This window comes from Haemaphysalis longicornis, unplaced genomic scaffold, assembly GCF_048455015.1.
Source record: "Haemaphysalis longicornis isolate Haplotype H1 unplaced genomic scaffold, Haemaphysalis longicornis Haplotype H1 scaffold_6, whole genome shotgun sequence".
Classification (NCBI taxonomy): Eukaryota; Metazoa; Arthropoda; class Arachnida; order Ixodida; family Ixodidae; genus Haemaphysalis; species Haemaphysalis longicornis.
The window spans coordinates 60,099,250-60,112,048 of record NW_027526407.1 but is presented as its reverse complement, the minus strand read 5'-3'; the positions used below and the strand labels follow the sequence as shown (position 1 = coordinate 60,112,048).

Below are 12,799 nucleotides of genomic sequence, written 5' to 3'. Positions count from 1 at the left end.
GACGTTTACGAAGACAGTGTGTGCAGTGTGTGTGCGCTTACAACCGCGGACCTCGCCCACCTGCTGTGGGGTTGTGGTGGACACGTAGCAAGCGGGGGCTGCAAGGACCTCCCCCCGGACATTTACGGACTCATGAGCTCGCCAGAATGCGAGCGGCAACTGCAGGCAGTCCAGCGGCTCGAGGCTGCAGAGGCGAAAGGGCGCAGCAGAGGCGAAAGGGGGACCCGCACCTTCTTCTTTCTGCCGCCCCTCGAGGTGGCGGAGGGAAGAGAGACGGGGACCCTTCTAGTAGCCCAGGCTGTGGTCCAGGCCCCAGTGCTTCGAGGTCTGCCTAACCATATAGACAGGGGGGACGGCGAAGCCCTGCGTGGCCTGACCCGTCTCCTCCCGCCGGACAAATGTTCAATAAAGTCATTTCTCTCTCTCTCTCACACAAAAGCTACAAAAGCTCGTCTTGGCACTGCACACTTAACGAATTGGACACAGTTTTGTCATGACACCCCTGTCCAATATATTTATGACATCCAAGAATGATCAGCTGGCATCCCGGGCACAGCACGGAAGTGCACCAAGAAATCCCGCTGACTCTTGACACCCCAGTGGTAAGTACCAGCCTCGATAATCTTTGGGCTGCCCGCCAAGATCTAATCAAGCGATGGAAAACTCGGAGGACCAATCGGCGACTCCGCATTCCGTTTGCTAAGTCGACCAAAAAAGCTGCGGATTATGCCTAGCATCTTAGCCAGCAAAATTGGGCTCAATTTTGTACAAAGCTCCATGGAACGCTAGGCACGCGACGAACTTGCCATCTCCTCAGATCCCTAATGGACAACAACGAAACCAAAACAGCAGTGGCCCACCAACTGGGACGCCTCATACAAAACTATCCCGACACGGAACAAGAACTTCTAGAGAAGCTAAAGAAATCATGGGCCCGACCAGCAGGGGATCGTCCCTGCCCCATGCTCCTTACACAGGCCCCCCAAACGCTGACCTCGAGGCGCCCTTCACCCTCCCAGATATTGAGGCAGTCGTGCGGAACTTAAGCCGCAATACCACACCGGGTAAAGACCACACCCAGAATAAATACTTGAGCAATCTCGATACAGCCACCCTTAAAGTTTTATTAAAGTTCATTAACAACCAATGAAATGCGGGTACTCTACCACAACTCTGGCGGCCGGCACGCTGATATTACTCTTATCCCAAAGCCTAAGAAAACATTGACTCTAGGAAACCTTCGCCCCATCTCGCTGACATCATGTGCTGGGGAACTACGAACATTTAGTGCATAGCCGCTTGGGAGCACACGTCGAGGCTAATGATCGGTTCCCAATGACCATGTTTGGCATTCAACACCATCTGTCCACGCAAGATGTTTTAATCCAACGTAAGTCGGACATTACTGATCGCCTCACACCATCCCACAAGCACTGCATACTCACTCTGGACATCAAGGGTGCTTTCGATAACCTTTCGCACTCGGCAATACTTACAGGACTCGCACCTCTCGGATGTGGAGAGCGCATGTATGACTACGTCACGGCCTTCTTAGCGGACCGTAATGCGACAACTGGCATTGGATATTTTCGATTGTCCACTTTAACGATTCAAGCAAAAGGCACTCCGCAAGGCTCGGTCATCTCGCCTCAACATCGCCATGAACGACCTTCCACCGAAATTGCAGTCAATTCCCCACATTCAACACGCGCTGTATGCGTATGACCTTACCGTCTGGACGCCTACTGGCTCCATTGGAGAGCAGCAAGACGCCTTGCAGCAAGCGATTACCGTTACCTGTTACTAGCTCCAGACACGAGGCTTCCAGTGCGCACCCGAAAAATCGGCTTTGCTCACGCTCCCTTCCCGGCCTTCTCACAAATATGTGAAGCTCAGCTGGCCATTGCAGATAAGCCAGTCTCCAACATCCCGCACGTGCGGGATGTTGGGTCTCAAAATACCCAAAAACGCCTCTGGACTGCACACAGTTTCCCCGCTACATAAAGCCCGATCGCAACTGATGCACCTTCTGCAACGCATCTCCCACCACCGTCGAGGCCTTAAAGAGCACGATACCCTACAGATAGTGCAAGCTTTGCTCATTAGCCGCATTTCCTACGGAACGCCAAACCTCGCTCTCAAAACAACAGAAAAGGCTCGACTCAACATCATGATTCGCCAAGCGTACAAAACTGCTTTTGGACTCACCTCTGCCACTGCGACCCAAAAAGTACTATTTTTGGGAGTTCACAACACGTGGGTAGAGCTGCGAGAAGCCCATCATTCAGCTCAACGACGGCGCCTGCAATTGACTCGCACAGGTAGACAAGTCCTTAAAGCATTAGGAAACCGCCCGATACCCCCGAGGGAACAACAAAAGCGCATCCCTCTAGCCCTGCGAGATTGCATCCGAGTGGCCCCAATCCCTCGAAATATGCACGCTAACTACCACATTGGCCGCCGGGCTTCTCGGGATCGAGCCCTTACTGCGCGATACGGGAACGACCCCAGCGCCCTGTACACGAATGCTACCCGATACCCTGGGCGCGCCGGCCACGTAGCCTGTGTAGTTACACATACTGACCAATGCATCAATGCCGCTACTACTACCACAATTTGAATCGATGTCGCTGAAGAAATTATCATTGTCCCAGCCGCCACTTCCCGCCCTGAACCAGTTACTATCCTCGACGATTCGCAAACAGCCAGCCGAAACTACCAGATTGCCCGCATTTCATCATCAGCTCTACTCATCCTCCAAAACTGCTCGACAACCCCTGATATCTGCATCGTCTGGGCTCCTGGAAACGCCGCCATCTCCGGCAATGAATCGACTCATGCCGCGGCTCGCGATTTGATACGCCGACCATTTGCCGTCGGTGGCCAATGTCTACCCCCTCAAGATCAACCCCACTCACTGAGCGGCTACACAGATCTTCTCTCTTATTCCAAGCAAATTTGCCACACCCTCCTACAACCACGCTGGCGCTTCTTCAGAGAGGAAGCTACAACTTGGCGGCGTCTCTATACAAATACCTAATCACATCGCACCCGCCTCCACCTCATCTTTTCCACCCAACAACCTTCCCTCTGCGCTTACTGTCGCCAGCCTGGAACAGTCTACCACATCATATGGGAGTGCCAACGAACACCAGTCTTGCCCCTCTTTCCAACCCCACCTTAGAGCAGTGAAGAGCTTCCCTGGCCAGCCCGGACCCGGATATTCAGCTTAGACTGGTGACCCGCGCACGGACGGCCAGTCGAAGTCGAGGCATGCCGGACTAGGGACGCCTGCCACGGGGCGAGGCCCACACATCAGCCTCTGCTGTATAAATAAAAATATTTACTCTATCTCTCTCTTTTCACCTTTGACATGCGACTCGGCCAGTCGTTTTGTTTTGTGGTAGTGTTTTGTTTTCTGGAAGTGTGGAACCCAGTAAATAGGAAGCACTTTCGCTAGGGAATCTGCGCCGTATGAATGATTCCGTCCATGAATTTTGTGGGCTATGGTAACACTGGATCATCAGCACCCATAAGCTGCTTTTTGCGCTAAGCAACGGAAGGGCATTTTGATTAAAAATGTACTCTATCTGAGCTGGAGGTTGAGCCGTTATCATTCAATCACGCAGTTACCCAACAAATAGCCAAATGATGGGGGAAAATTAAGATGTTTGGAAGTTGAAAAATTACATACAGGAGTAGCAACCCCCAAACGCGGTGATGTAGTTTCTAGTTACGTCAGTTAACACCTTCCCCATACTAGACTGTTTGGAGGAGCGGAAAGTTTACCTGCGCACTTAAAACTACACAGATTCGAGTTCTTTTGTCTCAGTATCGATCGCCGAAGCGGCTACAAGCCATGTAGTTTTGGTACAGGGCGTCACTAATCAAGTTATTCTTTATTCTGCTTGCTATATGCATCGAAAAACAAATTGCGTCTAGGGTACTATTTACTAGCGCGGCGAGTGCCAGTTGAACCACAATGCTGTGGCGTAAGTTTGCAAAGATGTATTCTAGAGCAGTTGCATTAATTCTTGATTTCATAGCGTAAGTGCTAAAACTAATTCATAGGCGCCTATGAGAGATCTCGAATTTTGAACTTGGTAAAAGCTGCAATAACTGAAATTTTTTTTATGTCAACTCTAGGTTATGGCATTCGATATTGAATTGAAAAAAAAAGAATCCTGAGAACAACTAAGTTTGGACTATGGTTTTCTATTCGCGGGCATCAGTGCTACAAACATGTCGACGGGTTTTTCTGCAGAAATTGCACTTACCTTCGGCAAAGCCGTAAATGCCGTATATTACAAGGCGGTAATTCCTCTGGCCTGGGTCCCTGGCCAAGAACGGGTCTTGGGCGTCGTTGGTCCACGAGCTGACCCACATGCTGCCAAGCACTTGAAACACGTGGCAGATGACGAACGTTACCAGAATGCCGAGCATGATCCATTCCCCCGTCGCCTTGGCGAGGTCCCGGTACACTCGCCACTTGACCTGCGATGATGTAATGCACAGTCTTATCCGCGTGCGGCCACAAATCGCTAGCCATTCTCATGAACATGCAACAATGTAATCCCGTATAACGTAACGCGTCAGGGGCTCGGAAAATAAAAGAGAAGGGTAGCCTGATCTCAATGGGGCGATGCATCCTTGGCGTTCTTACTGAACAGTACAACTTGTAATCCCGCATAACGACTCAGGCGCTTGGAAAATAAAACAAAAGGATAGCTTTATCTCAACTGGGTGATGCATCCTTGGTGTTCTTAAGGAACAGTACAACTTGTAATCCCGCATAACGGTTCAGGCGCTCGGAAAATAAAAGAGAAGGGTAAGCTGACCTCAATGGGGCGATGCAACCTTGGCGTTCTTAACTAACAGTACAACTTCTAATCCCGCAACGAGTCAGGCGCTTGGAAAATAAAACAGAATGGTAGCCTGATCTCAAGGGGTCGATGCATCCCAATTGGCGTTTTTAACAGTACAACTTCTAATCCCGCAACGAGTCAGGCGCTGGGAAAATAAAAGAGAATGGTAGCCTGATCTCAATTGGACGATGCATCCCAATTGGCGTTCGTAATGAGCACTGCTCAAGGGCATAAGCACATCACAAGAAGCCAAGATGTCACAATGTCTAGAGATGCTTATCAACAAGAAACAATGTTTACAACAAAAAATCGTAACGATTTTTTTTTCAGTCGGAAAACCCGACGTCGTTGTCGTTGACGGCAGCATTTCGCAAACTGACCTTGAGGTCGCTTACGCAAGACGCACTTGGTGGTTTTTAGTTCAACGCCTTCCCGACATTTTTTCGAGGGATGGAGGACAATTGACACTTTCATATACTCATTATTCTGCGGCTGTGCTTTCCCATTGTGTACGATTCTACGACATCTGGCTGCCGAAAAGTTCATGCTATGTCATAAAGCACTTCATTGACAGCCAGCAAGGGTGGAAAACGTAGGTCGGAGGTACCAGCGTTCTGTTTTGCATTTTCTTTTTGTACAGCCATTTTCATGTGAATTCTTCACCTTCAGGTATGTTCTGATGTTTTTTTCTTACTGTACAAAATGCTCTTCCACAGGTCAATTGCAGTTTCTTGCCAACAGAAGTTGAGGGGGAGGCACCGGTAGCACAGCGTGCCCGAGGCTACGTAGGTATTTGTGGCAGGTGTGCTATTCAGGGCGGTGCATACCGATGCCGTGTTGAATGGGAATAATCCATTCGCCAAAGTAAACAGGTGTGCTTACCGACAAACAAAAATTGTCACTCTCAAACAACTGAAACTGTATTTGCATAAATAGTCTCTGTGAAATTTAGTTGAATTGTTGGACCCACGGCTTTGAGACGGCGTTTTATTCTCAGCATCCTCTGTTTGTATCAGTTGAACATGGGTAGAAAATAGGCTGCTCTATTATGACTTTTAGTTTGGCAGAACATGTTTAGTACCGCTGTAGTTTCCTGCGTTGACTAACTCGCAATGTTAACAGCACAGCTGTTTACCAAATCGTAATTTTTGGAGTCCGCAGTTAAAAATACCAAGAAATTTCGGAGCTCGCGTACGTGAGCCTCGCGGGGACTGCCCCGCTGTTAACAAAACCAAGAAAAGGCTGAGCGCTCGGGTGGACGTGCCTCGCGAGTACGGTCCAGAGTCCCCGTCTCGCGTTTGTGAAGACAAGCATACCCACTTAGGGAGATTGGCCAAGATTACGGCGACCGCCAGGCAGTTAAAAAAACCAAGAACATTCCTGGTGCTCATGTGTGCGTGCCTCGCGATAACCGCCCAGCGTCCTGGCACGCGCACGTCAAGCCAATCATACCCACTTAAGGAGATTGGTCAAAATTGTGGCTACCGCAGGGAAGTTAAACTAAGAAAATGCCGAGCGGCGACACCCAGCGTCCCCGACACCCGTTTGTGAAACCAAGCGTACCCACTAAGAGAGATTGGCCAAGATTGGCCAGGAAAACTCCCGTGTTCGCCGTAATCGCGGAAACACTTGCTTGGAACGAAAAAGACACGTCCTAGCATACGCCCCTCCAAGGTGAGGTCCACAAACGGTCACTTCCAAAAAATGAAGGAAGCTCACAGTTATAGCAAGTGACGCAGCAAAGGTCGATGAGGTAGCGAAGGAGAAGCAAATCGGCGGTAATCGTGGACTTAAAACTTTTGTGATGGTCTTGAAAGTTGCGTGCAGCTTCCCTACCTTCAAGTGGTACGTTAGTGTAAGCTTCATTAGTTTTTATAACCCCTTTCAGGGACCAAGGAGGTGTACAAAAAGAAGCTTCCGTTGTTTTCCTCTGTCCTAACTCACGCAGTTAATGTTCACCGCGCTGGTCTTTTACGGTCTCCCCACACAAAATGTCTTGGACGTCTGCTAATTGCGAAAAAAGGCAAAACGGCGGAAAAACACATCGCGAAGGGGGAGAATAATAATCGCGAGCTGCTTAATCGTGTGAGAGTTTGCCACATAACACGCTGCTTGGAATACCTAAACCTTGAATAGACGTTTAGCTGAATTACGTATAAATATCACGCGATGAGACACATGGGCTGTCAAAAACAGATTTCCCGAACTGACGTATAAACATTTGTTTTTGCTTGATTCAATATGCATGCATTCCAAAACAAGAAACAGACGTCTCACCGATCCAACCAGCACTGTCTCGTCGTCGGTGAGCTTGGCTTTGGAGTCCCTCTTGAACTTGGACAGATGGCGAACACTGCTTCTTCGCCTGGCCAGAGCCGGTCTGATGCAGCCTTTCAAAAAGCCGCCCTTTATGAGAAGACTAGTGCGGTCAGATTCGGATCCGCTTACTTGCGAGCAGTACCTGCACCATGGCGGATGTGCATCGGGTGAAGGCTCTAGGGAGCGCAGCCAAGTTTCGTTTACGGAAAGCCTAATCGAGAAAAATATTTGGAATGCTGTTTGATGGGAGCCGAATTCGCACTTCCGAGAAAAAAAAATCATCCCTTCGCGTGGAAAACGTTGACGACTTTAAGGCTTTTATTGTTGTTCACATTAAATTCAGTAGGTTCAACACCAAGTGAAGCATTCCGAGACGATGTTCAGACGTATGAGCACCATCCACTGCTTTAGGGGAGATTTATTTTCTTCGTTTCTAGATGCATAGACGCAGTCAATGAATGAGATTTGTTTTCAAAACAATCAGACTAAAAGGCAGCTTAACCAACTTACGGCTCTGATCACTGTGAAGTGATCGTGCGTTGCTGACAGAAGAATTGTGCCACAAAATAACACCAAATCCACTGCATCAAGTCGACCGCTCAAGCGACAGTGTACTGTACGGTAATTTTGTTACTGTTGAAGAGGTGGAAAAGATACCGTGAATTACATGAACTGTCACTCGTCCTTGCTGTAGATATTCCCGCCGTTTGCAGCGCGTAGGGTCGTTATGTTTTTGGAAAGGAATAAGTATTCACTGGAGTAGTGCAAGCGAAGCGATAAGAAAGAAACGCGCATCTTGTACGGTGGTACAGTGTACTAGAAGGTAAAGGTGTGTCGTGCGGGGGGAAAACTAATAAATTGTGCGGGTCCTTTTTGCGATGAGAAAATTGTAAGGAGCGCAGGCGTCCCCCAGAGGACTCCGGTTGCAGCCAGCGCCACTGTGATTTTAAATCAAATTAAACAGTTATTGGACGGGTTTTATCAAAATTTACGCCACGAAATAAAGAATAAATCTATTTAGGGCAATGTATAAGGATTATTATTACAAATAACAGTTTCGAAATCAACTGCTAAGCAGCGGCCGCCAGGGGCGCTGCTTTCAACAGGAGTTCCTCGGCAGAAATTTTCATCGCAAAAAAGAGCCCCCTAATCGACCCCGAACGATACATCTCTCTCTTCTGGCATACTGTAACGGCGCAGCTGAAGGTTATTGGCGATGCTAGGAATGACTTCCAAAGATGTAGCCAATTAGATCTTCCGCTCTAACAACTCACTTGGCAAGCTCGGGGTTAGGTGTGTGCACCTGGGAGACAACCTCACTCAAAACCTTGATGTCTCCTTCCGAGACGACTTTGGGGTCAGCCTCACGTATGAACTGGATAAGGAAATCGGCGAATGCGCCGCCACGTGACACCAGCTCGTGGAACGTCCCGACGGCCGTAACGAACCCGTCCCGCAGCACGACGATGGTGCTGACGTGAGGCAGTACCCAAAGGCTTTGTGTGACCAGGATCCGGGTCTGCGAGTAGCCAAAATATTTCCTTGAGTTGGAATGAAGCGAGCAGAAAATGGTTGCCTAAAGTTGTATTTTCCCATTGTCCCCAAAACGGTAAAAAAGCGGATCTATGTTTCGAACACAGGGCAAGAAATAAAATATACACTGCTGGCTTGTCTCAGACTGGGTTATCATCTTTAGTTACAACTTTTTTCTGCCTTTACTTCGCTGCTGATGTCGCAAAAGACATACGTACAACGAAGGCTTCAACATCCTCTGCTGGCTGACTCTTGCAAACGCCTCAGACTGTCACTGTTTTATATCGTATGCAACAAAAAGTGAATTAACAAGGAACAATACAGGCAGACTATACCAGACGATTTAACGATGTGTTCCTCATACTTACCATGATTTAAAGTTTTGTATATACGCGAATAGCGTTAACGTATTCAAATATTCCTTTTTCTAAAGAGTACGCATGAGTGAAAACAGCTTGCCCGAAAACATTATCTTTGCTTTCTTCATCTTTTGTTTAAACGTTGTGCAATTCGTATTTAAAAAACGCTCACGGCCATCATGGACAAATTAAATAAGAACAGCAAAACATGAACCAGCACCTGCAAAATCAGAGTATGGATGGTTGAGATGAAATAAGGACTCGCTACTGGTATACTTGAAAAAACATTTTCAGTCGTTGTTGCTGTTATAAAGCAATGCGTTAATTTCACTTGCATGAACAGAATTAGATATATTTGTGTGGTCTGGTTTATGTTTTTTGTGTTCTTGTTTTATTTTTCGATTTCTGTAAGTTTCTAACGCATGCTTCTACTTGTTTTTGTTCCGCCCTGTGCAATGATAAGGTGCTGGGCCTGTTTATGTCTTGTCTGCGTAGATTTTCGCGGGGTCCCAAGAATGATTTACCAACACGCCAAAGCTTATAACTTCATCATCAACATCACCACCAACCTGCAGGGCAAGGGCATCTCTCTACGCCCAAAGGCATCTACGCCCACTGCAGGGCAAAGGCATCTCCCATTAATCTTCAATTATCCCGGTCATGTGCTAAGTGCGACCAAGCTATCCCCGCAAACTTCTTGATCTCATCTACCCACTTAATGTTCTACCGCCACCTGCCACGCCTGCCCTGCCTAGGGATCTACTCTGTAGCCCTTAATGGCCAACGGTTATCTTGCCTTTGCATTACATGCCCTGCCCAAGCCAATTTCTTCTTAATTTCTACTAATATTTCCTTAACATCCGTTTCTTCCCTGACCCACTCAGCTCTCTTCTTGTCCCTTAATGTTACACATATCATCTTCTGTTCCATTGCTCGCTGAATCGTCCTCAATTTAAGTTGAACCCTGTTAGTGAGCCTCCAAGTTTCTGCCCCCTTACTTAGTACTCATTCTGTCCCCCCCCCCCCAAGTCTCTCCCCCCCCCTTTCTGCCCCTCGAAGTATAACTTAGCAAGGTTTTACGGTTTATTTACTTACCAGGCAAACGTTCAGCCAAGTTGAAGCCCTATTAGTCGATTCAAGTTTTAACTGGAAGAAGCACATCCAATTCCCCACAGTTCCATATAAAGGCTAGCAGCGCATCCATCTTTCGTAGGTTTATGGCACACATACTGTCAGAAAAGTTAATGGCGTAACATCCTTTTACCTTTTTCCGAATAATTCCTCTGGGGCCGATGACTTTGTCGAAAATGTGCTTCCCGACATTGGCATCAACGGCACTGAGTGGATCGTCGAAGAGGTAGATGTCGCGACCACTGTACACAGCTCTGGCGATGCTGATTCGCTGCTTCTGTCCACCGCTGAGGTTTAGGCCCTGGTCAGGGACGCATCAAAAAGACGTGCAATTGCATCACTCTGGCCGTGTACTATGGTGTAGGTAGACTAAAGAAACGTCTGGTACTACGGCGTATACAGAATAACATGTGTTTCTGGAGGAGTAAAAAAAAGTAAAATTGTGGCCCGTACGAGTAGGGAACTGGTAGTTAGCTCAAACGGGTATCAGGGTACATTATTTTAAATTTCTTCCGTTGCCTTCATCATAACTGCACCTAGCCTCTTAAGTATGTTGGTAACGCGTGGCGCTTTCACCCCAAAAGAACCGGGTCTGAGTTCTTCCCGCAAAAGCTGCTTTTGGGGTGTAAGTGAAACTTAGAAAACGAACACTACTTCGTTGGAACGATGAAGAAACCCAGTCGAAAATGACGACAAGAGAAATTTATGTAGCTTGTCGTATTTTTCCGTGCCGTACTGTCGTCTTGTCCTATTCTTGTATCGTGATTCTTACAGCTGGCTATGTCACGACCACTTGATTGCTGTCGTAGTGACAGGCAGTTGTGCTGTGAAAACAGGAATGTGTGTCGTTGAGAAAACTGACTTTGTCGTTATGACATTAATGAGTGCGTAGCAACAGATGGCTTTGTTGTGATATCAGGACTACTGTTCTCACAACAAATTTTTTGTTGGGCGACAGGAATTCTTGTTCGGTTAACGCGGGATTCATGTTGTCATTTTAGATTGGGAGAGCGCCACATGACTCAAGTTGTTTTGTAACGACCACTATAGTTCAGCTAAAAGCGGAGGTAGAGATCCAGCATGCTGAACATAAAAATGCGGGAAAGACAGGAAGCAGGTCAACGGGAATTGCACGACCCGAGTAGTTTGAAATGTGCAGTTATAGGCTAGCAGCCATTCCATGTCGCATTTTGGGGACGTAACGCTCTTGGGCTCTTCGGGGCGCACATAAGATGAAACACGTGCCAAAATGGCCAACGGTGTGCCTAGAATGTATGAAATTCACAAGCGTTAAGGCATAGATAATATTTGAAAGATTCTTGGAATCTTCATTATACAAAGATATAATTGTTTACACCCATGTTGGCTTCCCGTTCTTGTGCTGCCGACTTACTTTTTCTCCAATTTCCGTTTCATCCCCTGCTGGCAGCACGGCTAGGTCGTGCTCTAGCGCACAGGCCTCGATGATTTTCTCGTAGCGTTCATCGTCGTAGTTCTTGCCGAACAGAATGTTCTCCTTAACACTGTCGTTCTGCATCCACGCTTGTTGAGGTGAGTAGGCCAGGGTGCCCTTTAATGACAAAAGGTACGCAAGAAACACGCTGCTCTCTGTGGCTGAACAAATTCTGTTGGACGCAAAAAAAATGCCAGAAGGCAGAAGTGAAATCATAGGAAGTGTGACGTGGGCACACTCCAAGTTTTAATAGCTTGCGCAGTCCTTTCAGCCTTGACAGGGCGTTCTCACTGATTTCATTGTTTTTCGCGATAACAAGGAAGGGTTATGTAACCACAGTTGACATTGTAGCCGCGGGCTATATATAGGCGTAAATTTGCTATGGGGGCTAAAAGAACGGAAACAAGCCTAACAGAAAGCATTGTGCACGAAGTACCTACTGAACTGCTCTCGAACAACTAAGAAAATATAATGGTAAACTGATCCCGGCAGCCACTACAGACCGAACGTGGAAAGGAGGAGCCACTGGTTTTTGGCACGCGTATGAAGAATCACCGTTGCCCTAAGCAGAAATCAAGTCTCGGGTTGCTCATGGTAGCACCATACCTCATCAAAATTGGGCGCCACTCACTCACACCCACGCTCAGCAGTTGCAAATCACCATTCGCCCTAACTCGCAATCACGCTCACTATGCGTCCTCCACCATTCGCACCCATTCACGCGCACGCCCACCGCTCACCGTCCCCGCTCGCCATCACCACTCGCACTCACGCTCACACTCACCATTCGCCGTCACCACTCACACTCATTCGTGCGCGCGCTCACCGCTCGTCATCTCCCCTTGCGCGCGAGTGCGTGCAGCAGACCCTCCATGAATCATGAAGCCGACCAGTATTAGCGCATGACGGCGTCAGAAGGCCGGCCATACAAATCGTATGCCTAAATCAACACGCCACCAGAGAATATTAGGGTGTCCCATAACAGGAACTCACTAGCGACATATTTCCGAAGCTGAAAGCAATTCAGCCATTAACAACTACCACAGCGAGCGGCTCCTGAGATGAATAGCCAACAGCGAGCACAAGCGCGATAGTGGCGCTCACCGCGGCAAGCCCCGCACATGGCGTGAGCAGCGCGA

The 12,799-nt window shown here is 48.0% G+C and overlaps 1 protein-coding gene across 1 annotated transcript in view; it reads right to left on the bottom strand.

Moving 5' to 3' along the window:
• The window catches only part of LOC144143036 (multidrug resistance-associated protein 1-like), an 81,902-nt gene that overhangs the window by 22,453 nt on the left and 46,650 nt on the right, over positions 1–12,799 (bottom strand). Inside the window, exons 16-20 of the mRNA XM_077674856.1 lie at positions 11,601–11,777; positions 10,341–10,508; positions 8,459–8,703; positions 7,143–7,326; positions 4,278–4,494 (exon numbers count right to left, since the gene is read on the bottom strand). Of these exons, the coding sequence (XP_077530982.1) occupies positions 4,278–4,494; positions 7,143–7,326; positions 8,459–8,703; positions 10,341–10,508; positions 11,601–11,777 (991 nt within the window). The remainder of the gene's footprint in view (positions 1–4,277; positions 4,495–7,142; positions 7,327–8,458; positions 8,704–10,340; positions 10,509–11,600; positions 11,778–12,799) is intronic.